Source organism: Salmo salar, chromosome ssa02, assembly GCF_905237065.1.
Source record: "Salmo salar chromosome ssa02, Ssal_v3.1, whole genome shotgun sequence".
Taxonomy (NCBI): Eukaryota; Metazoa; Chordata; class Actinopteri; order Salmoniformes; family Salmonidae; genus Salmo; species Salmo salar.
This window is the reverse complement of record NC_059443.1, coordinates 35653713-35677222: the sequence shown is the minus strand read 5'-3', so window position 1 is coordinate 35677222 and position 23510 is coordinate 35653713. Positions and strand designations below refer to the sequence as shown.

Here is a 23510-nt window from a genome sequence, read left to right as displayed (position 1 = left end):
GGTGGGACGCTAGCGTGCCACCCGTGGTGCACTCCATCAACAGCAGGTGCATTTCAAGAGCGGCAAATTTGAATCCAAATAAATGTCAAAATTCAAATTTTTCAAATATACAACTATTTTACACCATTTGAAAGATAAACATCTCCTTAATCTAACCACGTTTTACGATTTCAAAAAGGTTTTACGGCGAAAGCATAAATTTAGAGTATGTTAGGACAGTACATTTACAAGAGTTGTGTGTAATGTTTTGTCAAGTCAAAGACAGGGTCACCAAAACCATAAAACCAGCTAAAATGATGCACTAACCTTTTACAATCTCCATCAGATGACACTCCTAGGACATTATGTTAGACAATGCATGCATTTTTAGTTCTATCAAGTTCATATTTATATCCAAAAACAGCGTTTTACTATGGCATTGATGTTGAGGAAATCGTTTCCCTCCAATAACCGGCAGTCAAGTCAGCGTAACAAATTAAATAATTAAAATTAGAAAACATTGGTAAAATATTATATTGTCATTTAAAGAATTATAGATTTACATCTCTTGAACGCAATCAACTTGCCAGATTTAAAAATAACCTTACTGGGAAATCACACTTTGCAATAATCTGAGCACTGCGCCCAGAAAAATACGCGTTGCGATACAGACTAGACGTCATGTTGGGGAGATCTAAAATCGAAAATACTATGTAAATAATCCATTACCTTTGATTCTCTTCATCAGATGTCACTTCCAGGTATCACAGGTCCATAACGAATGTAGTTTTGTTCAAAAAAGCTCATCATTTATGTCCAAAAATCTCCGTCTCGTTAGCACATGATGTAAGCCAGCCGGACTTCTCGTCATGAACGAGGGGAAAAAATATATTTCCGTTCGTTCAAACATGTCAAACGTTGTATAGCATAAATCATTAGGGCCTTTTTTAACCAGAACATGAATAATATTCAAGGTGGACGAATGCATACTCTTTTATAACGTATTGGAACGAGGGTACCCAACATGAACTCGCGCGCCAGGTGTCTAATGGGACATCATCTTTCCATGGCTCTTGTTCGGTCAGATCTCCCTCCAGAAGACTCAAAACACTTTGTAAAGGCTGGTGACATCTAGTGGAAGCAATAGGAAGTGCCAAAATATTCCTAAACCCCTGTGTTTTTCAATGGGATAGGTTTAAAGTCAATACAACACATCAGGTATCCACTTCCTGTCAGAAAATGTCTCAGGGTTTTGCCTGCCAAATGAGTTCTGTTATACTCACAGACACCATTCAAACAGTTTTGGAAACTTTAGAGTGTTTTCTATCCATATATAATAAGTATATGCATATTCTAGTTACTGGGTAGGATTAGTAACCAGATTAAATCGGGTACATTTTTTTATCCAGACGTGCAAATGCTGCCCCCTAGACCCAACAGGTTAATTTCACTTCAGGGGATAAGTCAATCTCAGTCACCTGTAGATCTTCACTCTCCTCACTGTCACTTGCTTCTCTAGCACTCTACCACAGCAGACATGGACCTATACAGTGAGCCAGACAGAGACAGTGAACAATGTCCTCTGTTACTGGATAACCTATCAAGTTTACTTTACAGGACATATTTGCTGTGAGTTGCTCAGCAATCACCTTTAACTAGGGCTATATGATTATTTCAAGTTTGTAAATGACCATGACCAAATAAGTGCTACACTTGGACTGCTGTAAAGAATGACAGTTTCCATCCCCCTTCTGAACTACTGTATTCCACTGAGCCTGAGCTGTGCACACGTGGGACAGAATTCCAGCTCATTGGGACAGAAGTTCAGAGGTGGGATGGGCATGCTACTACATTACTTTTGTTTTAGGGTGATGTCCAAAGAATAGGCAGATATCTGGACCATTTCTTTTACCTGGCGGTGGCATGTTGAGACAGACTAGAACTAGACTCACTACTCACTCACACTATGAATAAAATGACAATGCATATGTGGGAAGCATGGATGATAATGCCCGTTGCTAGTAACTTCATCCCCAGGAAATGTACATTCAATTAATGCATGGATTACATTACACCACCATGACAAAACCTTAGTATTTGTATTTCCAAAGGGTGAGTTGAGGTTCAATTGCAATGCAAGCTACTCTGCTTCTTTTTCACTGATGCATACATTGTACACCAATTAATGAAGAGCGTGTACTGTATATGCACTGCTGCATATACACTTTACATACTTAAGTATGTGGACACCCCTTGAAATGCTTGGAGCAACAGTGGCTCAGCCGCAAAGTGGTAGGCCACACAAAATCACAGAACAGGACTGCATGCTGAAGCGTTAGCAATACTCACTGCTGAGATCCAAACTGCCTCTGGAAGCAAGAATTCTGTCTGATTCAATTCTGATCGGAGTAATTGTTTGATACTGAGATTTTTGTTGTGCTGTTCTTACTTGTCCGAGACAAGCGGACAAGCTTTAATGTCAAGCCTTGTTTGTTATGCTATAATAAAGGCTTTATGATTTTTTATAATTTATTCATTGTTGTTTACATTGTTCCAAAGGGTCAGAAATATAATAATATTGTAGTCTAACAGCACCTGTTTGGTACACATACCATACCCTTCTTTTTCTTTGTCTCCCGTTTCAAAAGTATTTTTCACGTCCTCCGCATCCAATATGCTGCCACATGTGTTATGGTGTTGGAGTTTGTTATAACCAATTTATTGATGTGATTATGATATGCTATATGTCAGGCCCTATTCGTCACATGCATACAATGCATACATGTGTCAAGTAAAGGGAACAAGGGTTGAGGGAATAGGGAAGGTTTTTCATGAACAAATGAGGTATTTCGGTAGAAGAACTTTTCAGTCAGAGGGAAATGGCTGTAATTGTTTCAAGTTCAGCACCTCGGACAGCACAATCAACACTGTTGCTGTGCTATGGTCTCTGGTCTCTGCAGTATACAAACTGTGCGATTTAAGGAAGTTTATTTAAGCAGTAAGGCATGGGGGGGTGTAGTAAATGGCTAATATTCCCTGGCTAAGGACTGTTCTTAAGCACGATGCAACACAGAGTGCCTGGATACAGCCTTAAGCCATGATATATTGGCCATAAGTGTTTTTTTTTGTTCAATAGAGTAATCAGGGGCATGCAACTATAATTTTTCTTCACAGAAAATAAATTTGTGCAACACATTTGTCCGAAAATAGCTTCATTTACATCAGATGACAACAGAAGTGCAATGCTATTTGACTAGCAGCCACAAGTAAATTAGCTTAGAGTAAGGTCTATCAGTCAGTATCTAGTGTGACCACCATTTGCCTCATGCAGCATGACACATCTCCTTCGCATAGAATTGATCAGGCTGTTGATTGTGGCCTGTGGAATGTTGTCCCCCTCCTCTTCAAATGCTTTGCGAAGTTTCTGGATATTGGCGGGAACTAGAACACTCTGTCGTAGATGACAATTCAGAGCATCCCAAACATGCTCAATGTGTGACATGTCTGGTGAGTGTGCAGGCCATAGAAAAAGTGGACAGTTTTCAGCTTCCAGGAATTGTGTACAAATCCTTGCGACATGGGGCCGTGCATTACAATGCTGAAACATGATGTGATGGCGGCGGAAGAATGGCACGACAATGGGCCTTAGGATCTCGTCACGGTATCTCTATGCATTTAAATTTCCAGCAATAAAATGCAATTGCTCGTAGCTTATACCTGCCCATACCACTCTGTTCACAACGTTGACAACAGCAAACCACTCGCCCACACGACGCAGAACATGTAGTCGGCAGTTGTGAGGCCGGTTGGACGTACTGCCAAATTCTCTAAAACGACATTGGAGGCAGCTTATGGTAGTGAAATGTACAATACATTCTCGGGCAACAGCTCTGATGGACATTGCTGCAGTCAGCATGCCAATTGCACGCACCCTAAAAACTTGAGACACCTGTGGCATTGATTGTGTGACAAAACTTCACTTTTTAGAGTGGCCTTTTATTGTCCCCAGCACAAGGTGCACCTGTGTAAGGATCTTGCTGATTAACAAGCTTCTTAATATGCCCTACCTGTCAGGTGGATGAATTATCTTGGCAATGGAGAAATGCTCTTTAACAGGGATGTAAACACATTTGTGCACACATTTTGAGAGAAATAAGCTTTTTCTGCACATGGAAGATGTCTGGGCTCTTTTTATTTCAGCTTATGAAACATGGGACCAACACTTCATGTTGTGTTTATATTTTGTTCAGTGTATTTGGGGCAGTTTTAGCAATTAGAACTTGTTATCTTATGATAAAAATAAGCATTGTTGCTCATTGTTGCGCTTTGTTGGCAACACTATATACCCAAAAGTATGTGGACACCCCTTCAAATGAGTGGATTCAGCCACACCCGTTGCTGACAGATGTATAAAATTGAGCGCAGTCATGCAATCTCCATAGACAAACATTGGCACTAGAATTGCCTTACTGAAGAGCTCAGTTTCTTTCAAAGAAGCACCGTCATGGGATGCCACCTTTCCAACAAGTCAGTTCATCAAATTTCTGCCCTGCTAGAGCTGCCCTGGTCAACGCTAAGTGCTGTTATTGTGAAGTGGAAATCTCTAGGAGCAACAACGGCTCAGCCGCTAAGTAGTAAGCCACACAAGCTCACAGAACGGGGCCGCTGAGTGCTGAATAGCGTAGCATGTAAAAATCGTCTATCCTCGGACGCAACACTCGCTACCGAGATCCAAACTATCTCTGGAAGCAACGTCAGCACAAGAACTGTTCATCAGGAGCTTCATAAAATGGGTTTCCATGACAAGCCTAAGATCACCATGCACAATGCCAAGCATCGGCTAGAGTGGTGTAAAGCTTGCCGCCATTGGACTCTGAATCAGTGGAAACGCATTTTCTGGAGTGATTAATCGTGCTTCACCATCTGGCAGTCTGACTAATCTGGGTTTGGCGGATGCCAGGAGAACACTACCAGCCCGAATGCATGATGCAAACTGTAAAGTTTGGTGGAGGAGGAATAATGGTCTGGGGCTAAATAAGTCATGTAAATAAGTATTCGGTATTAAATGCTCCAGGCCTCAAAAATATGTTTTTACATTTTTGTATTGTGCGCATGCACAACGCAAAAACACATGTTGTCTACATAGAGTAAGATGAGAACAAAGATCTTCAACTTCCTGAATACTGAAATTCATTGTTATAACTAACATTTTCAATCACCCAGCACTATAGGAAACATAGATCAGGGCTGGCCAACCCTCCTGGAGAGCAAGCAGTATTTTCTTCCAGACCTATTTTAAAGAGAGAGTTCACCCAAATTTGCAAAATGTGTGTCTTTACCTTGAAATCAGTCTATGGACAAGGAGACTGCAATCTATGATTTGGTGACCCAGTGCCATCAACCATTAATAATAGAATTTCCTGTGCAAAGCCTTGGTGTAGTGGTAACACTCTCAGGCACGTGTCACATACTTTCCACCTAAGAGCAGTGATCAATCCCTACTTCCCACTATTTATCCCATGTACGTGTTGACTCAAATTATTCCTGTCTGAATAAAGTGTCAAAGCACCTAAAAAATATTAGCATACTTCAAATGTCATCCCCCAAAATCTCAAAGCAACAAAGTAGTTGAATTTTCAGTGCTCATGTATTGTTCAAATAATCTGACCCATATATTTTTTTCCCCATCCTGGTCATAAGCCTTGCCTAAATACATAGAATTACATTAAATTAGCTTTAAAAGAGTAAAATCTTCATTGGGGAGGACCCCCAGACCCCTATCTAGGGGTTGTGCCAAGGGGAAATGAAATTATGCAAATTTAACTCCAAGCTTTCACATACCAAATCTCACTCCAAGCTGTCTTCAAAACTTGGCAGCCCTGCGAGAGAGATAAGATATCTAGAGCCGAAACAGACAGGGCAATAATTCAGCCTGGTGTAGCCTTTGGTCTACTAGAGATAAGAAACCAATAACAAATCACTCCTTTGTGCAGTGTATGAAGAGGTTACAGAACAACTGAGAAAAATGACCAGTGAATGGTACTTTTCAACTCACTAGACGGTAACAAAACCATTTTGCAACCACAGATGTGAATACTGATGTAAATTAATATTGATGTATTTCATTTTCAATAAATTAGGAAACATTTCTAAAAACATGTTTCCACTTTGTCATTGTGAGGTATTGTGTGTAGAAAAAATAAATATATATTTAATCCATATTGAATTCAGCCTGTAACACAACAAAATGTGGAATAAATCAAGCAGTATGAATACTTTCTGAAGCCACTGTAAGTCTAGTAATACTGATACTGTCATATAATGTGCCATGTGATAATGTCTGGTAATTTAACTTATTTCTTAGGTTATTTTAGTCTTTTGATATTGCCTATAGGGCTCAAAATTCCTGGGACTATGGCAGGCAAGTTAGCTGCGTCACATACGCCTAAAATAACTTTGCAGGACAAGCGGTTGGGTTCGGGATAGATCTTGCAGTAACGGGTGGGAGAGACCCAGTGCCTGCGGGCGGTTGCGGTATGAATAGTTGCTGGTGCGGGAGGGAGTGAGATCAAGAAATCTGTCCTGCAGTGTGTGTGTGTTTGTGTGTATCAGGGTTTTGTTTCCATTCGCAGATGTGTCGATATTCTCAGCCAAACTGGCTTTCAGTATTTTTGTTTTGCATGAATTACTTGGCTACTACGCTCAATATTTAGTTTGCATTATTACTGTGTGCAGTGGCACACAACAAGGTGAGGCACTGCATCTCAGTGCAAGAGGTGTCAATACAGTCCATGGTTCAAATCCAGTCTGTTTCACATCCGGCCGTGATTGGGAGTCCCATAGGGCGGCGCACAATTGGCCCAGCGTCATCCGGGGTAGGCCGTCATTGTAAATAAGAATTTGTTCTTAAATGACTTGCCTAGTTAAATAAAGGTTTTTTTAAAAAATGCTTAGAGCTAAGTGTTAATAACATAAGAACAAACATTATGAATTTCCTGAACATAAATGTAATAATGTTTGTGTGTGGTTCTAAAGTCAAAACTCATGTTGGCGTTTGTTATTATTGAAGGAGAATGCGGTTCTTATCCAATTACACAAAATCACAATTGAGTTAGTAGAAATCACATTTGTTTAAGAAAGTCAGCCATATCAGCTTAGGTTTTAAAAAGGCAGCAAATTAGGCTGAATGAACTGTTTCGCAGCCAGACGAGGCTCTGCTGATAGCCAGGTGTAGCGGTGGTAAGGATTAACTCCATGGTGGTGAAAAGAAAGCTCCGCTGTTGGGACAGCTTTATGTAGGCCCTAACAGTTTGTGGGCACCGTTGTCACCGTTATAGTGTAATTCATGTATTGTTTAGTGTTGTGTTGTGTAGTGGCTTTGCTGGCATGCATCTAAATAAAAATGTGTTCGCTTCGACAAGATTTACATGCTAAAATTGCCACTGACTGCAATGTGTACAGTGTTATTTGGGCTGTTGCTACACCTCGTCTGTGCACCCCTTCGCTGACAATCAGTTGCACGACAGCTGTGGTACTGTTTTTAGAGGGTGTCTTAATACAGCAACCATGAACACCCTTATCTCAATATCTCTTTGTGTGTGCAATTGCATCATAACTTTCAACATAATTTTTGCACTTTGTCATTGTCACTCCTCATTCCAATAGAACATTAACGAAAGATTTCCATGGAAGTAGGCTTCACTCAAAATAAATTGGATTGCAGCTATGTTCTACACTGCAGCCATGGGATTGTGAGCCAATCGAAAGTGGATTCCCCGTAACCCAATCAGCATTGTGTATGCATGAGTCACCATCCAAAGCCTAATTAACAACTCTACCATATTCAGCGTCTGTTTTCTTTTTACACATCTACCAATCGGTGCCATTTTTTGTGAGGCATTGAAAAACCTCCGTGGTTTTTGTGGTTGATACTGTGCTTGAACTTCACTACTCGATTGAGTGAACGTACAGATAATTGTATGTTTGGAGTACAGGGATGTAGTAGTCAGTAAAAAATAATGTTTATTGAACACGGAATGAGTACCTGCAACATGTTATGTGATTTGTTAAGCACATTTTTACTCCTGAACTTATTTAGCCTTGCCAAATTACTGACTGAATACAATTTCAGCTTTACATTTTTTAGGTTAATTTCTATAATATTCAATGAACAAAATTCTACTTTGACATTATGAGGTATTGTTTGTTGATCAGTGACACAAAATGTAAATTTAACCAATTTTAAATTCAGGCTGTAACACAATAAAATGTGAAAAAACTGAAAAAACTGTTGTGTTCTACACTGCAGCCATGGAATTGTAAACCAATCAAAAGTGGATTGAAGATTAGCCTTTTCCCCGTAACCCAATCGGCATCGTGTATGCATGAGTCACTCCAACACTCTGTCCTTACATGGCACGAAGGACTGAACAGGGTCTACAGATGGATATAAAGGCTGCTAGTTCAGACACAACAACCACAAATACTACTACAGAACCACAAGGTAAGATTCTATTACATATCATGATTTTAGATTAACTCAATGGACATTGAATCTGTCTAGCACAACAACATGTATTTTTTTTGTCACAATTGTAGACTGAATAATGCTAGCTGTAGATTGTACTGGTACCAAAAGAAGTAATCCCTTGCAGTGATTGCATAAGAAACTGTAAATTCATCAATACTCCAGGACGAGTATTTAAGTATTTATTTAATTAACATTTCCATCTAATGTGTGGCATATATGGTAATTTACACTCCAGTTTCAGGTCTGGACAGCAACCATTTGCCATTGCCTACAACAGGCCTGGGCAATTCCGGTCCTCGGAGGCCTGATTGGTGTCACACTTTTCCCACATCCCTAGCAAACACACCTGATTTAAACTAATTGCATTTTTACCTGAAGATCAAGATTAGTTGATTATTGGAGTCAGGTGTGTTAGCTGGGGCTGGGGAGAAAGTGTGACACCAATCAGGCCCCCGAGGACTGGAGTTGCCCAGGCATTTGAATTACAGCATGTGGGGTCATTTGCTTGAACTTGTATTCAGAATATTCACAAAGCAGCCGTATGAATCTTTGACAAACTTTTGAGTGTTTGTTCACATTCTGCAAATGCATCTGGAATTTAGCTGAATAATAATATAATATTGTCATAAAGATCGGCTGACTTGCTAAACAGTATTGGAACACAATAATATCGCTGTAGGCCTACAGCAAAATAGGTATATTTTCCTTCTTGTTAAAAATAACAGGTAAAATATTGTCTTCCAATATTGTTTTGCGAGTCAGCCGATGTTCAAAGAGCACAACGCAGACTGTAATCTGTCCTTCATCTTTATGACAATATTATATTATTATTCAGCTAAATTCCAGATGCATTTGCAGAATGTGAACAAACACTAAAAAGTTTGTAAAAAGATTCATACGGCTGCTTTGTGAATATTCTGAATACAAGTTCAAGCAAATGACCCCACATGCTGTAATTCAAATTCGATTAAGTTGGCACTACTTGCAGACATGAGCGATGCGGTGTACATACTAAACGACTGTCTCTTCACTCTCTAGGACTACAGTGAAGTCATACTGTAAGTGAAGCAGAAGCCATGGGAAAATTGGTCATAATCCTAAACGGAATTGAGATATTCTCCGCCTTTGCCGCCACTATCATCCCACTCTTCGAAGTAGTCACTGCAGTGGTGAAGGTGACAAAGGCCCTGGTCGCCAAAGACCTCACCCAAGACCAGAACGCCAAAGAATTCAACCAAATCCACGCCAAGCTGGAAAGCATCTCCAAGACAAACCAGCAGATTCTGAAGCAGAGTCAACTGGACGAGGTCAATGAGAAGTACGGCAAGTATGAAGAGTATATCAAGCACCAGTACACCGCCCTCATCACCATGGTGGAACAGATCCAAAAAGACCCTGAGGGAAGAGAGGAATACATGGCAGAGTTCCAGAGGGTCTATGAGAGAGACCTGAGTGACCTTTCTCTAAACATGTACTACAAAAGTGTCATAGAAGAGGAGAAAGCTTTTGAACAAAAAGGTTTGCTGAAGGTGTACCAAGAGCACTACAAGCAAAACCGAGACGTCATGGAGAAAAGGTGTTCCCAACTGGCTAATATCTTTCAAATGGGTCTGATGACACTAATGGCATATACGGTGGTCACAGAGGAAGATGAGGATGTAGTCAGGGAGAAATGGGACCCCAGGATGCTGGAGATTCAGGCCAAGATGATTAAGGCGCTGTCCCAGTGTGAAGGGAACTGATCCTCATTCACTCCCACGGTCAGGTGGGCACGAGGGCTTTAAGGTTAAAGGTTTTTTGGAGACTACTAATACTCTTCTTTCAATTTTAAAATTATAGTAATTTCCGTTTGGGTGGTGGGAAATTCCTTTGTCAATGAATGGAATGGATTAAATCTAGATTTTAGAATATTTTACTATGAGCAGTGTTGCAATTCAGTCCTTATGTTTTCTATTTTCCACTGCCAACTCTGTCAAGTTTACTTTCAGAAATGAGTCTGAATGCATGCTTTATGATAACCTTGTATACAATATCCTTGTTTTTTCTTCCTTGAATGAAATGTATGTTTTCTAAGTAAATGCTTTTTTGCACTTAATAAAAAAATCCATTAGCACATTTGGTGTGTTGTTATTAATTCTAAAACCAATGATGTTAAAAGGTAGTCCACTCCAGCCATATACAGTACTATGTTGTGCTGTCATTGATTCATAGGTTTTGAAAACTTTCAGAAATAAACAGCACAGCGTGGAAGTGTCAATTACCGATTAACAACGGCTATGGAGGAGAAAGTGGTGCTCTCGAACAAACCGCATTGGCCCAACTACATTTTAGAGTGGCCTTTTATTGTCTCCAGCACAAGATGGACCTCTGTAATGATCCTGCTGTTTAATCAGCTCCTTGATTTGCCACATCTGTCAGGTGGATGGATTATCTTGGCAAAGGAGAAATGCTCACTAACAGGGATGTAAAGAAATGTGTGCACAGAATTTGAGAGAAATAAGCTTTTTGACCGATTGGAACATTTCTCAGATCTTTTATTTCAGCTCATGAAACATGGGACCAACACTTTACATGTTGCATTTATATTTTTGTTCAGTGTATTAACAGAGTTACAGAAACTCTGTGAAATTGTTAAAAAGCTAACCTTCAAAAGTGTAACATTAACTACGTGCGGTATGGGACAATATAGTGAGTGTTACATTTAACACTATTAGAGTTTAACACTTCCACTTGTGATTTTGCTGGCTACAATACAAGTTTTTTGTCAATACATTGCTCTACTCTCTCTTTCTCTCAGGCTCCTATCTTTCTATCAGAAGTTACCATCCTCCGAAACTCTTTCAAGCACTGCCTGGTTTTGATCCCTATGTCATGACTTCCTGCTTGCCATCATGTCAGAGATCAAATCAAATTTTATTTGTCACATACACATGGTTAGCAGTTGTTGAAATCGTTATTCTCACAAAAAGGTCTGTAGCGTCAGCACGGATTGGCCTACTAACTAATATGACAACTATATGGAAAGATGGTGTTCTCTGTCACTGACAGTGTCACCAGCAAAGCACCCCCACACCATCACATCTCCTCCTCCATGCTTCACGGTGGGAACCACACATGTGGAGATCCTCCGTTCACCTACTCTGGCGTCTCACAAAGACACAGCAGATTTTGAGTAATCAGACAGATTTCCACCAGTCTGATGTCAATTGCTCGTGTTTTTTGGCCCAAGCAAGTCTTTTCTTCTTATTGTTGTCCTTTAGTAGTGGTTTCTATTCAGAAATTCGACCATAAAGGCCTCATTCATGCAATTTCCTCTGAACAGTTGACGTTGAGATGTGTTGAACTTGAACTCCGTGAAACATTTATTTGGGCAGTAATTTTTGAGGCTGGTAATTCTGGTAACTCTGCACATATCTTTCTTTTTACGTAATCTATTATATATTTTTCATATTTTGAAGCAATTTACACCAAAGTAATAAAACATTACTCTAAAATATATTATGTAGATTTTTTTCTAGATGTTTTGCCATAATAGTTTTGATTTTGATCAGTATCCTCTCATCAACCAACAGTGTGGTCCACATTCCGTGTCCCCTGACTGTGTCTTTGCCTAAGAGAGGGTTCACAAAGTGATGTTCTCTGTTTTTTACTTCATTTGTTCTTGTGCTCTAAAGCACTGCAGTTTGATTTGATCTTTTCTGTGCTATTAAGCCCACCACTCAGATTTCCAGTATTCATGGTGCCATTTCTATGATCACAGATCCAAGAGAGCTCTCCATATCTGTGATTCATTACCCTATATTCAATGGAATGGCTATTCTGTGGTACCAGTCCCTGTCTCTAATATTGTTACAACCGAGATGTCTGGCTGTTAAATAGTTATAATTATGCACTATTAAAATGGATAGATGGGAATATATTTACCTCTATAGGGCTTTCTGAAAATATATGCTCCTCATCTAAACATCATAGCCTATTTTTATTATGTTGTTCTTTGTTTCCTGGTTGTACTTCGCAGCACTATCAATAAAGATTGAAGTTCAATATCACTTATATTAGGTTGATTTTATGCATTAAAATATCTTGAGGCATTCAAAATAGTATCATCATTTTAACTTGTTTTATCTCAAAATGATGATGAGGGGCAATACATACAGTCAGGTCTAAAATTATTTGTACTTTGATTAAAAAAAAGACAATATAATATAATTAGAAAAATGATCAAAGGGAGGCTGTTAGATTATTGAAAACAGGGGTATCATTTTTTTTACCATTTCTTTTGAGACAATCTCTTTCTCTGAGCAATTGTATTAGTATAAAATATAATCATTTACATTTTTCGAGCATGGAGTAGGAAGTTACAATTTTAAGGCATCAAAATATTATCTAAAAAGGGATTAAATTCATATCTAGAAGCACACCTGATTTTTTCCCCCTACATATTTACACAACCTACTCTACATTTTCAAAGTGAAAAAAGTTATAGAAATGTTTCAAAACAAATACAAAATAAACAGAAAAATCATACTTGGATAAGTCTCTACCCCCTTAGTTAATACTTGGAGGAAACACCAACGTTGCACAACCCTTACGTCAACATATATCCAGTGTTTTTGTCAAAATTGCTCAAGCACTCAGACTAGACCATTAAGCAACACCTCTTGGAAAGCCATTCTGGTGTGCCTTGGGAATTAAAATGTGTGTAATTGTCTCGCTGAAAAATAAAACTCTATCCCAGCGTTAGGTTTACAGAAGACTGAGGCAGGTTTACATCTAACGTTTTACCTGAGCTTTGCTCCTTTCCCAAATGGACCTCCAGACCCTATGCACTTGCGAAGATCTGAGATGATTTGATTCGTTTAAGGCTTATAAGCAATATGATGAAACTTCCACTTAGCCTATCAGAAGGCAAGGTGGAGCTATTACCATATTGATTGCAGATGTCTAATATGATCAGATCTCCACAAATGCATAGGGTATAGTATTGGGTCTAGGGGTCCTTTTGGGATTGGACCCATGTGTTGAATAAAGCCAATCTGGTAGTGGCTGTAGTACATGTCTCTCCATCTCTGTTCCTGTAGAGCAACCTTCCTGCAGGTTTTCACTCCAACCCTAATCTAGCACACCTGATTCTAATAATTAGCTGGTTGGTAAACTGAACCAGGTTAGTTACAACTGGGGTTGAAGCGAAAAGGTGTCAGAATAGACGTGTAATCCTGATAAGTAAACATTTGGTAACACTGTGCTACTGTGGGCACCCACACATGATGCCATATAAGTGAATGTAATACTGTGAAGATGTTGTGCCTGCACTTCTTGAAAAAATGTATTTTTTTTAATTTAAAGGGTTCTTTGGCTGTCCCCATACAGTAGGAGAACCGTTTGAAGAACCCTTTATTGTTTCCAGATAAAACCGTTTCTACAGAGGGTTCTACATGGAACCAAAAATGGTTGTCCTATGGGGACAGCCGAAGAACCCTTTTGGAACCCTTTTTTCTAAGCGTGTATATTTCCACCAGAGGGCCTGGTGTTTACCTCACTGTATTAGAAAATCAATGTATAGGCCTATGGGCCGTTTTGATAAGCCTCATGGTGGGCCTAAATGAAAAATACATTATTTGGTCAAATATGTTAGTATGAGAGTAGGCTTACTTAAACGTCTGCTTTTGTTTTTAGGCCACTGCACTGTTAAAGAGGAGACATCGAGACAGCGCACACAGATATAGGCTTCACCTCTGTGATATACGTGCCCATACCAGTCAGAAAAACAGGTTTCCCCCCACACCCTGTCCCCTGCGTCGGTGGATCAAAACTGAAATGTATTAAGACGAATAGGCCAGCTGTCTGAGACATAAGATATTGTCTTACCTGCATAACTTCATGACGTGTTGGAAGCACTTGTTTTATGTGAAATTGGCCTATGTGTGCAGCTCCCACAACTTTATGCATCAGTCAGAAGTCATCTTTTGAGACTGGCTGCTGCATGCTTCAAAGACATCGAAAAATAGGATATTTGTTTTATTCAACTGCAAATAAATTCCAAATTCTATTGTGTTGTGTAATCAGTTTCATAACATTTCAGTGAATAAAAAAGGTGGAATTGTGCATTCACCAAATCTATAATCAGATTATGATGATTTATAAATAATGATTTTCGTAATGGTTTCTGATCATAGGGGGATGGGGAGTCGCTCATGAGTCTATGGCGTGCACTCGGGGAGAAAGGGTGAGAGATTAAAACTGATGCAATTAATTGTTTTAGACGCTTTGGAGTTTTTTCAATTCATTGTAAAAAAAAAAAAGAAGGTAAAAATGCACCAATATTATCAATGTAATTTAACTGTCATATAGGCTGTCGTGGAAATATTCAGTCAATAATATTTCTCAAATACCGGAGCTTGTGAGTTCAAATAGACTTTATTACAAAGTAACAAAAGCCTAATTGGTTTATAAAGCAACTGTTTTTCCAAGTCTCAGCACCCTCCTTTTATACAGTTTCAAGTGCACACACTTCTCATAATTCTCCCCCCTTATGTTAATCATCACTCTTGTTGGCTTTGCACCACTATTGTCTCCCACACTAAGTTCTTTCTCTGGGATGCGCTTTCTCAAGCCCTTCCAGATCATAAAAACACTCTACAAATCACTGAACCAAATATATTGGTAGCGCAATCTTGACAGTTTGGAAAACTACAAATCACTGAACTAATTAGCCCAACCTTGAAAGCTTGGTTAAAAAAATAATAGGGGCCCTTTCTAGGCAAAAAGTCATAAGTACACTTTAGTATGTTAAGTGTATCAGCATTCACCAGGTTATATTCATATGTGCATTCATTATATTGATTATGACACTTCCAATCCAGGCATGCGTCTGGATTACAATATGTGTCTACATCTTTTCTATATGGGCTTTTCTCATGCTATACAGGTGTGATTATAGGTTCCTTTAAAGCTTTTAATGATTCTGTTTCATTACATTATTGTTTTACAAAATACGTACAAAAAAATTACTATAAGGCCTATACAATATTATAGGCACAATATTATTTTGATTATGATGTTCGAGAGCTTTAGTGATTTTCTACATGTAACAGCACATTCCCAAATTGTATACTATACTTTATTAATTGGATTTCAAGAAGTAAACTCCTGAATACAATGCTGGTTGTACAAAAACACTAGGCTAGAAAATATTGTATGTGCTATAGGTAGCAGATAAAAGCTTTCCCTGTCGGGGAGATGGGCTCGGTAAAAGGTATCGACGTCTCAGCCACCGATCAATGTCTTAACCGCTAAAACATGTTACACTGTCACACATTTATACAAACGTGCTGTACTTGCCGACTATATACAATATACAATGTGTGCACATCCCGCACCCATTTTCAAGAGCTGACTCTTTCACACAAAGTGCGCAATAGTCTCTTACAAGATCTTCAGCCAAATGCCTGTATCTGAGAATCAGTGAAAATTAAAGTCACATCTGTCTTTCCCTCTCTCATAAGATCTTCCCGAAATCCTCTTCATGTAAGCACTGACGGTTGAGACAGGGGAGAGGGAATCCAAAAATATTCCACCGCAGAGTGTGAGCTCCTCTCTCTCTCGCTCTCAATTAAATTAAATTGAATTCAATAGGCTTTATTTTAAACACATGCTTACATTGCCAAAGAAAGTGAAACAGAGAATATACAAAAGTGAAATAAACAATAAAAAATTAACAGTTAACATTACACAAAAGTTCCAAAGAAATAGAGCCATATCAAATGTCATATTATGGCTATATACAGTGTTGTAACAATGTGCAAATAGTTGAAGTATAAAAGGAAAATAAATTAACATAAATAGGGGTTGTATCTCTCTCTCTCTTTCTCTCTCTCTCTCTCTTCTCTCTCTCTCTCTTTCTCTCTTACACTCTCTCTCTTTGTCTCCACATGCCAAACTGCAGATATTAAATGCGTGGCCATGATTCCTCCTCTCGCTGTGATCCTCAACATCACAGCGAAGAGAGAGCCTTGGGAAAATTTGAGAAACAAAATCTTAACTGCAGCGGTTGGGGCTGATAGGGCGTAAAGGACAAGTCAAGCCACTACCAGGTAAAGTAACACTATGCTGTTGTAAGAGGAATGGGTTTCTCTAACAACAAGACAGGGGTAAAGGCTACAAGATGTGCTCAATGTTTCTCATGGGACTTAGCTAAATGCATGTGTAAATGTACCCATACAGTGTGTCTCCATCAAACATGGGCATGAATGAAAACACTGAATTATTATATTATTCGACCTACCCAACTGCAATAGTTATTAATTGCAGTTGGAGTAATATAAATGTAAAAGTAAAATAAAGTCTGTATCAAAATTTGCTATTCATTGTTAATTAACCATTTTCATTCCAAACATTGGAAATTACAACACAGATAATTGGTAAAAATATATATGTTCCAATAAAACACATCTAATTGGTGTTTATTATTAAGGCTTGGTTAATTGGACGTCATGTATTTGAAAATGGCACAGTGTCTGTATGTGTCACGTCCTGACCATAGTAAGATGTTATTTTCTATGGTAGAGTAGGTCAGGGCGTGACAGGGGGTGTTTTTCTATGTTTTGTATTTCTATGTTCATGTTCTAGTTTTGTATTTCTATGTTGGGGTTTTGTTTGGGATGATCTCCAATTAGAGGCAGCTGGTCCTCGTTGTCTCTAATGGGAGATCATACTTAAGTAGGGTTTTTTTTTACACCTGGGTTTGTGTGAGATTCATTTTGAGTTGTGTCTGTTTCACCTCTGCGTCATGGTTTGTTGTTTTTTTGTCATTCAAGTTTATTTATTTATTGCATAGTTTCACAGTATAAATAAAATGTGGAACGACACACACGCTGCACTTTGGTCCGCTCATTCCTACGACAACCGTGACAGTATGACCGTCCATCTTCTATGGATTGTGGTCTGACCAAGGACGTAATAAATTAGCCTATTAGAGTTTGCAGACAAGGGATGAAAGTGGATTTTTATATATATATATATATATATTGTTTGGGCTTGGTCGGTTCTGAAACCAAATTATGCATAAACAGACCCAGTGAAGGGCTGCTCAGACCTCTGTCTATTTTAGTCATTTTATGGCATGATAAACATATCATCCTCTTTTGGCTTTAGATTGTCATTTGTTTTACATGCAAATGTTGCATCTCATTCAATATTATACACATGTTTATCTTTGACCTTGACAATATCAGATATAAAAATGTAGCTCTTGTACACAAGCATCTCTAAAACGTGTCTGTAAATAGTGGCATTCCAGGCCAGTGATTACACTTGCTGCCTCACTACAGCACTTTATTGAGTTAATTATGATATTCTATGTATTTATTTTTACTGACTGTCAATTATTAAAGGGACAAACAGCAGTAGAAACTACAACAAAACACACTCCACACTGCTGTTTTGGTAAAACGCTGAAGGATGGGGCTAGAGAAAACAATATATACAGTGGGGAGAACAAGTATTTGATACACTGCTGACTTTGCAGGTTTTCCTACTTACAAAGCATGTAGAGGTCTGTCATTTTTATCATAGGTACACTTCAACTGTGACAGACGGAATCTAAAACAAAAATCCAGAAAATCACATTGTATGATTTTTAAGTAATTAATTAGCATTTTATTGCATGACATAAGTATTTGATCACCAACCAACCAGTAAGAATTCCGGCTCTCACAGACCTGTTAGTTTTTCTTTAAGAAGCCCTCCTGTTCTCCACTCATTACCTGTATTAACTGCACCTGTACACACTCAATCAAACAGACTCCAACCTCTCCACAATGGCCAAGACCAGAGAGCTGTGTAAGGACATCAGGGATACAATTTTAGACCTGCACAAGGCTGGGATGGGCTACAGGACAATAGGCAAGCAGCTTGGTGAGAAGGCAACAACTGTTGGCGCAATTATTAGAAAATGGAAGAAGTTCAAGATGACGGTCAATCACCCTCGGTCTGGGGCTCCATGCAAGATCTCACCTCGTGGGTCATCAATGATCATGAGGAAGGTGAGGGATCAGCCCAGAACTACACAGCAGGACCTGGTCAATGACCTGAAGAGATCTGGGACCACAGTCTCAAAGAAAACCATTAGTAACACACTACGCCGTCATGGATTAAAATCCTGCAGCGCACGCAAGGTCCCCTGCTCAAGCCAGCGCATGTCCAGGCCCGTCTGAAGTTTGCCAATGACCATCTGGATGATCCAGAGTAGGAATGGGAGAAGGTCGTGTGGTCTGATGAGACAAAAATAGAGCTTTTTGGTCTAAACTCCACTCGCCGTGTTTGGAGGAAGAAGAAGGATGAGTACAACCCCAATAACACCATCCCAACCGTGAAGCATGGAGGTGGAAACATCATTCTTTGGGGATGCTTTTCTGCAAAGGAGACAGGACGACAGCACCGTATTGAGGCGAGGATGGATGGGGCCATGTATCGCGAAATCTTGGCCAACAACCTCCTTCCCTCAGTAAGAGCATTGAAGATGGGTCGTGGCTGGGTCTTCCAGCATGACAACGACCCGAAACACACAGCCAGGGCAAGTAAGGAGTGGCTCCGTAAGAAGCATCTCAAGGTCCTGGAGTGGCCTAGCCAGTCTCCAGACCTGAACCCAATAGAAAATCTTTGGAGGGAGCTGAAAGTCCGTATTGCCCAGCGACAGAACCGAAACCTGAAGGATCTGGAGAAGGTCTGTATGGAGGAGTGGGCCAAAATCCCTGCTGCAGTGTGTGCAAACCTGGTCAAGAACTACAGGAAACGTATGATCTCTGTAATTGCAAACAAAGGTTTCTGTACCAAATATTAAGTTCTGATTTTCTGATGTATCAAATACTTATGTCATGCAATAAAATGCTAATTAATTACTTAATCATGCAATGTGATTTTCTGGATTTTTTGATTTAGATTCCGTCTCTCACGGTTGAAGTGTACCTATGATAAAAATTACAAACCTCTACATGCTTTGTAAGTAGGAAAACCTGCAAAATCGGCAGTGTATCAAATACTTGTTCTCCCCACTGTGTGTATATACACTGCTCAAAACAATAAAGGGAACACTTAAACAACACAATGTAACTCCAAGTCAATCACACTTCTGTGAAATCAAACTGTCCACTTAGGAAGCAACACTGATTGACAATAAATTTCACATGCTGTTGTGCAAATGGAATAGACAACAGGTGGAAATTATAGGCAATTAGCAACACACCCCCAATAAAGGAGTGGTTCGGCAGGTGGTGACCACAGACCACTTCTCAGTTCTTATGCTTCCTGGCTGATGTTTTGGTCACTTTTGAATGCTGGCGGTGCTTTCACTCTAGTGGTAGCATGAGACGGAGTCTACAACCCACACAAGTGGCTCAGGTAGTGCAGATCATCCAGGATGGCACATCAATGCGAGCTGTGGCAAGAAGGTTTGCTGTGTCTGTCAGCGTAGTGTCCAGAGCATGGAGGCGCTACCAGGAGACAGGCCAGTACATCAGGAGACGTGGAGGAGGCCGTAGGAAGGCAACAACCCAGCAGCAGGACCGCTACCTCCGCCTATGTGCAAGGAGGAGCAGGAGGAGCACTGCCAGAGCCCTGCAACATGACCTCCAGCAGGCCACAAATGTGCATGTGTCTGCTCAAACGGTCAGAAACAGACTCCATGAGGGTGGTATGAGGGCCCAACGTCCACAAGTGGGGGTTGTGCTTACAGCCCAACACCGTGCAGGACGTTTGGCATTTACCAGAGAACACCAAGATTGGCAAATTAGCCACTGGCGCCCTGTGCTCTTCACAGATGAAAGCAGGTTCACACTGAGCACATGTGACAGACGTGACAGAGTCTGGAGACGCCGTGGAGAACGTTCTGCTGCCTGCAACATCCTCCAGCATGACCGGTTTGGTGGTGGGTCAGTCATGGTGTGGGGTGGCATTTCTTTGGGGGGCCGCACAGCCCTCCATGTGCTCGCCAGAGGTAGCCTGACTGCCATTAGGTACCGAGATGAGATCCTCAGACCCCTTGTCAGACCATATGCTGGTGCGGTTGGCCCTGGGTTCCTTCTAATGCAAGACAATGCTAGACCTCATGTGGCTGGAGTGTGTGAGCAGTTCCTGCAAGAGGAAGGCATTGATGCTATGGACTGGCCCGCCCGTCCCCAGACCTGAATCCAATTGAGCACATCTGGGACATCATGTCTCGCTCCATCCACCAACGCCACATTGCACCACAGACTGTCCAGGAGTTGGCGGATGCTTTAGTCCAGGTCTGGGAGGAGATCCCTCAGGAGACCATCCGCCACCTCATCAGGATTATGCCCAGGCATTGTAGGGAGGTCATACAGGCACGTGGAGGCCACATACACTACTGAGCCTCATTTTGACTTGTTTTAAGGACATTACATCAAAGTTGGATCAGCCTGTAGTGTGGTTTTCCACTTTAATTTTGAGTGTGACTCCAAATCCAGACCTCCATGGGTTGATACATTGGATTTCCATTGTTTATTTTTGTGTGATTTTGTTGTCAGCACATTCAACTATGTAAAGAAAAAAGTATTTAGTAAGATTATTTCATTCATTCAGATTTTTTTGAGCAGTATATATAATTTTAACCATGTTTTGAGGCTTTATAGTGTTTGTTTACATTTACTTTGTTGAAAAACATTGAAGTAAAACAAGCTTATATTTTAGGTTCTGATGGTGTACAACAGTAGAACTTAGCGTGTGAGGCATTTATAAGTTATATTCTTTTAGAATCAATGTGTACATATCATTACTTTCTATGTCCAAAAATGTATGGAGGAACTGCTAATTGCCTCTTTAAGATGTAATAGTGATGTGGCTCATAAATGTGTGTTTTGGTCTTTAACAAGGTTATCAATCTAATTTGTAAATGTCCAATAGCGATATCTGAATTTATCATTTTATCTGTGTTACTCTGCAGAGAACTCACAGACTGTGCCCCCATAAGGGGTTGAATGGCATTCAATCACTTTATTTGAGAGCAATGTGCAGCTTTTCCGTCCTGATTTTGAGCATGTTTTCTGAAGACCGGCACACCTAAACAAGCATTGACACATAGTTCAACTTTTGTATTGATTCTCCCTCCAGAGCATGGCAAGTCCTCTGGAGCAGGTGATGGCCCAGAGGCCAGCAAGGCTATGATGGAGAGTTTTGAGCGAGGGGCTGAGGTGTTGGCCAGGGCAGTAGGGGAACTCTTCCCTCTCTCCGCCCCTGTCCTACAACTAGCCCTGGACACCGTGAAGATCAAAGAGGTCTTCTATGTCAAAGAGCAGTTCCTGGTGGTGAGGAACAAGCTGGACGTACTGTCCATCCAGCTGGAGGACATTGACTGTGAGATTAGGAAGGTCCGGCTGGATTCCCATTACTTCTCGGTGGAGGAGAATATCAGGAACCAGTTCCGTAAGTACATGGACATTCTGGAGGCCAAGCCACAGTTTCAGAAGGTCAAGACAAGGCTGTTTCTGGAGCACTTCTCCAAGACCGGAGGGGAGAAGAACCTGTATGTGCTGTATGATGCTCTGATGGGCACAAACAGCTTTGGGGAGTCCATCTTGGAGGTGGTGGAGCAGTAAAGTGTTCTTAACCATGCTAAATGGACCTTTATGCATCTGTGGAGCATGGTGTTTGTTGTGTATTCTAGTTCGAGAACAGTTGTGGCATGAACTTGAACTGTTAACTTGTGATTATGGTACATAGGATGATTACTTTTATTGTTATTAACAACAGCTTAGTGGTTGGTTCCTCATCTGTCTCAGGTATGAGGTGAGAAACGGGCGCGTGCTGGAGGACTTCTGTGTGAGGATGAAGGAGCTCTTCTGCCTGGGCCTGATTGCCCTGCTGGACCACTGTGCCCTCACCAAGGGTCCAGATGAGGAACAGGAAACCATCCACAACTGGAGCAGCAAAATTGAGGAAGTGGAATCAAAGATGAAGGCATGCATCGAGGCCTCCATAGCAGCCTTCCCTGAACAGGCCTGCCTTGACTCCCAGCATCTTCTCCAAGAAAAAGAGGAAAGCAATCTTCAGGACACGGCTAAGGAAGTACAGGAATTCCTCACCAGGAAGTATGACTGGTTGAGCTGGTCGGTCCGAGCGGTCAACCACTCTGGCAGCAGCTATCGGAACTGGCGTGCTGGGGACCACTTCCAACACATGGCCGGTCAGAACTGGTTTGAGGTGCTGCAGGTGAACGATACCAACCTGGTGGTTTCCTACAGCACCAGTCCCCAACCAGTGCCCCACAACTGCATCCAGCAACAAGTAGGGTGAAGAAGGGTGATGCCCAGGCCGTGGTGGAGGTCCTGGAGAAGCAGCTGGCGGGGTTCGTGGTGCATGCTGTCAGTCACCACAAGGAGAGCAAGGCCACCTGGAGCTTCCCTGAGGACTGCCACTACTGGGAGATGCACAAGAATGTGGCGCTGTAAGTACACTCAGTGATGCTGATAGAGGTGCAACAAGTCAGACAAATGGGGATCGTTATGTAATCAACCTGAAGGGTTATTCTGAATTGTGTGGGAAATGACGGTAAAATGGTGATGAGGTTTTGTGAATACACCATGCAGTTTGTCCTAGCCATTACGTAATACTATGCACTGTGTATAGCAAGTAGCTTTGGTGGCAATTAGATTCACTGCATAGAAATCTGAATGTATTGCTAATTTGAGGCAGTGTTACATAGCCAAGTGTTTGCAGAGTATTTCATTAACTGTAGATGCATTTTATTATTATAAGTAACTAACTCATTTTACTCAATACTCTCTCATAGTTAAATAGCTTAACTCAATGCATCTTACCCTACTGCCAAATACTTAACAATTTATGTTAGAATAAACTTGCTGCCCACAATTCCAGAGAGATGATTTTGCTGAGATTGCAACTGCTGAGCTGTGCTCTCATTTTGTCTCTCTACGACACAGGCTGGCCTTCATTACAATAAAATAGAGCGTGGAAGCTATTTTGCCAT

At 40.6% G+C, this 23510-nt stretch overlaps 1 protein-coding gene and 2 pseudogenes across 1 annotated transcript; all 3 read left to right on the top strand.

The window, feature by feature from the left end:
* The first annotated feature begins 5897 nt into the window (after positions 1 to 5897).
* Positions 5898 to 10624, top strand: LOC106581382 (uncharacterized). Its single transcript, XM_014163411.2, has 3 exons — positions 5898 to 6040; positions 8288 to 8482; positions 9548 to 10624. The coding sequence occupies exon 3, from the start codon at positions 9586 to 9588 to the stop codon at positions 10249 to 10251; it is 666 nt and encodes a 221-aa protein (XP_014018886.1). The 5' UTR covers positions 5898 to 6040; positions 8288 to 8482; positions 9548 to 9585; the 3' UTR covers positions 10252 to 10624.
* Positions 10625 to 21427: 10803 nt separating this feature from the next.
* On the top strand, positions 21428 to 22280 carry LOC123739157 (protein rapunzel-like; annotated as a pseudogene).
* On the top strand, positions 22140 to 23031 carry LOC106580592 (uncharacterized; annotated as a pseudogene).
* The last annotated feature ends 479 nt before the right edge of the window (positions 23032 to 23510 follow it).

Excerpts from the sequence above, each read along its gene's own strand:
- LOC106581382 (XM_014163411.2), top strand. The coding sequence starts at position 9,586 with ATGGGAAAATTGGTCATAATCCTAAACGGAATTGAGATATTCTCCGCC.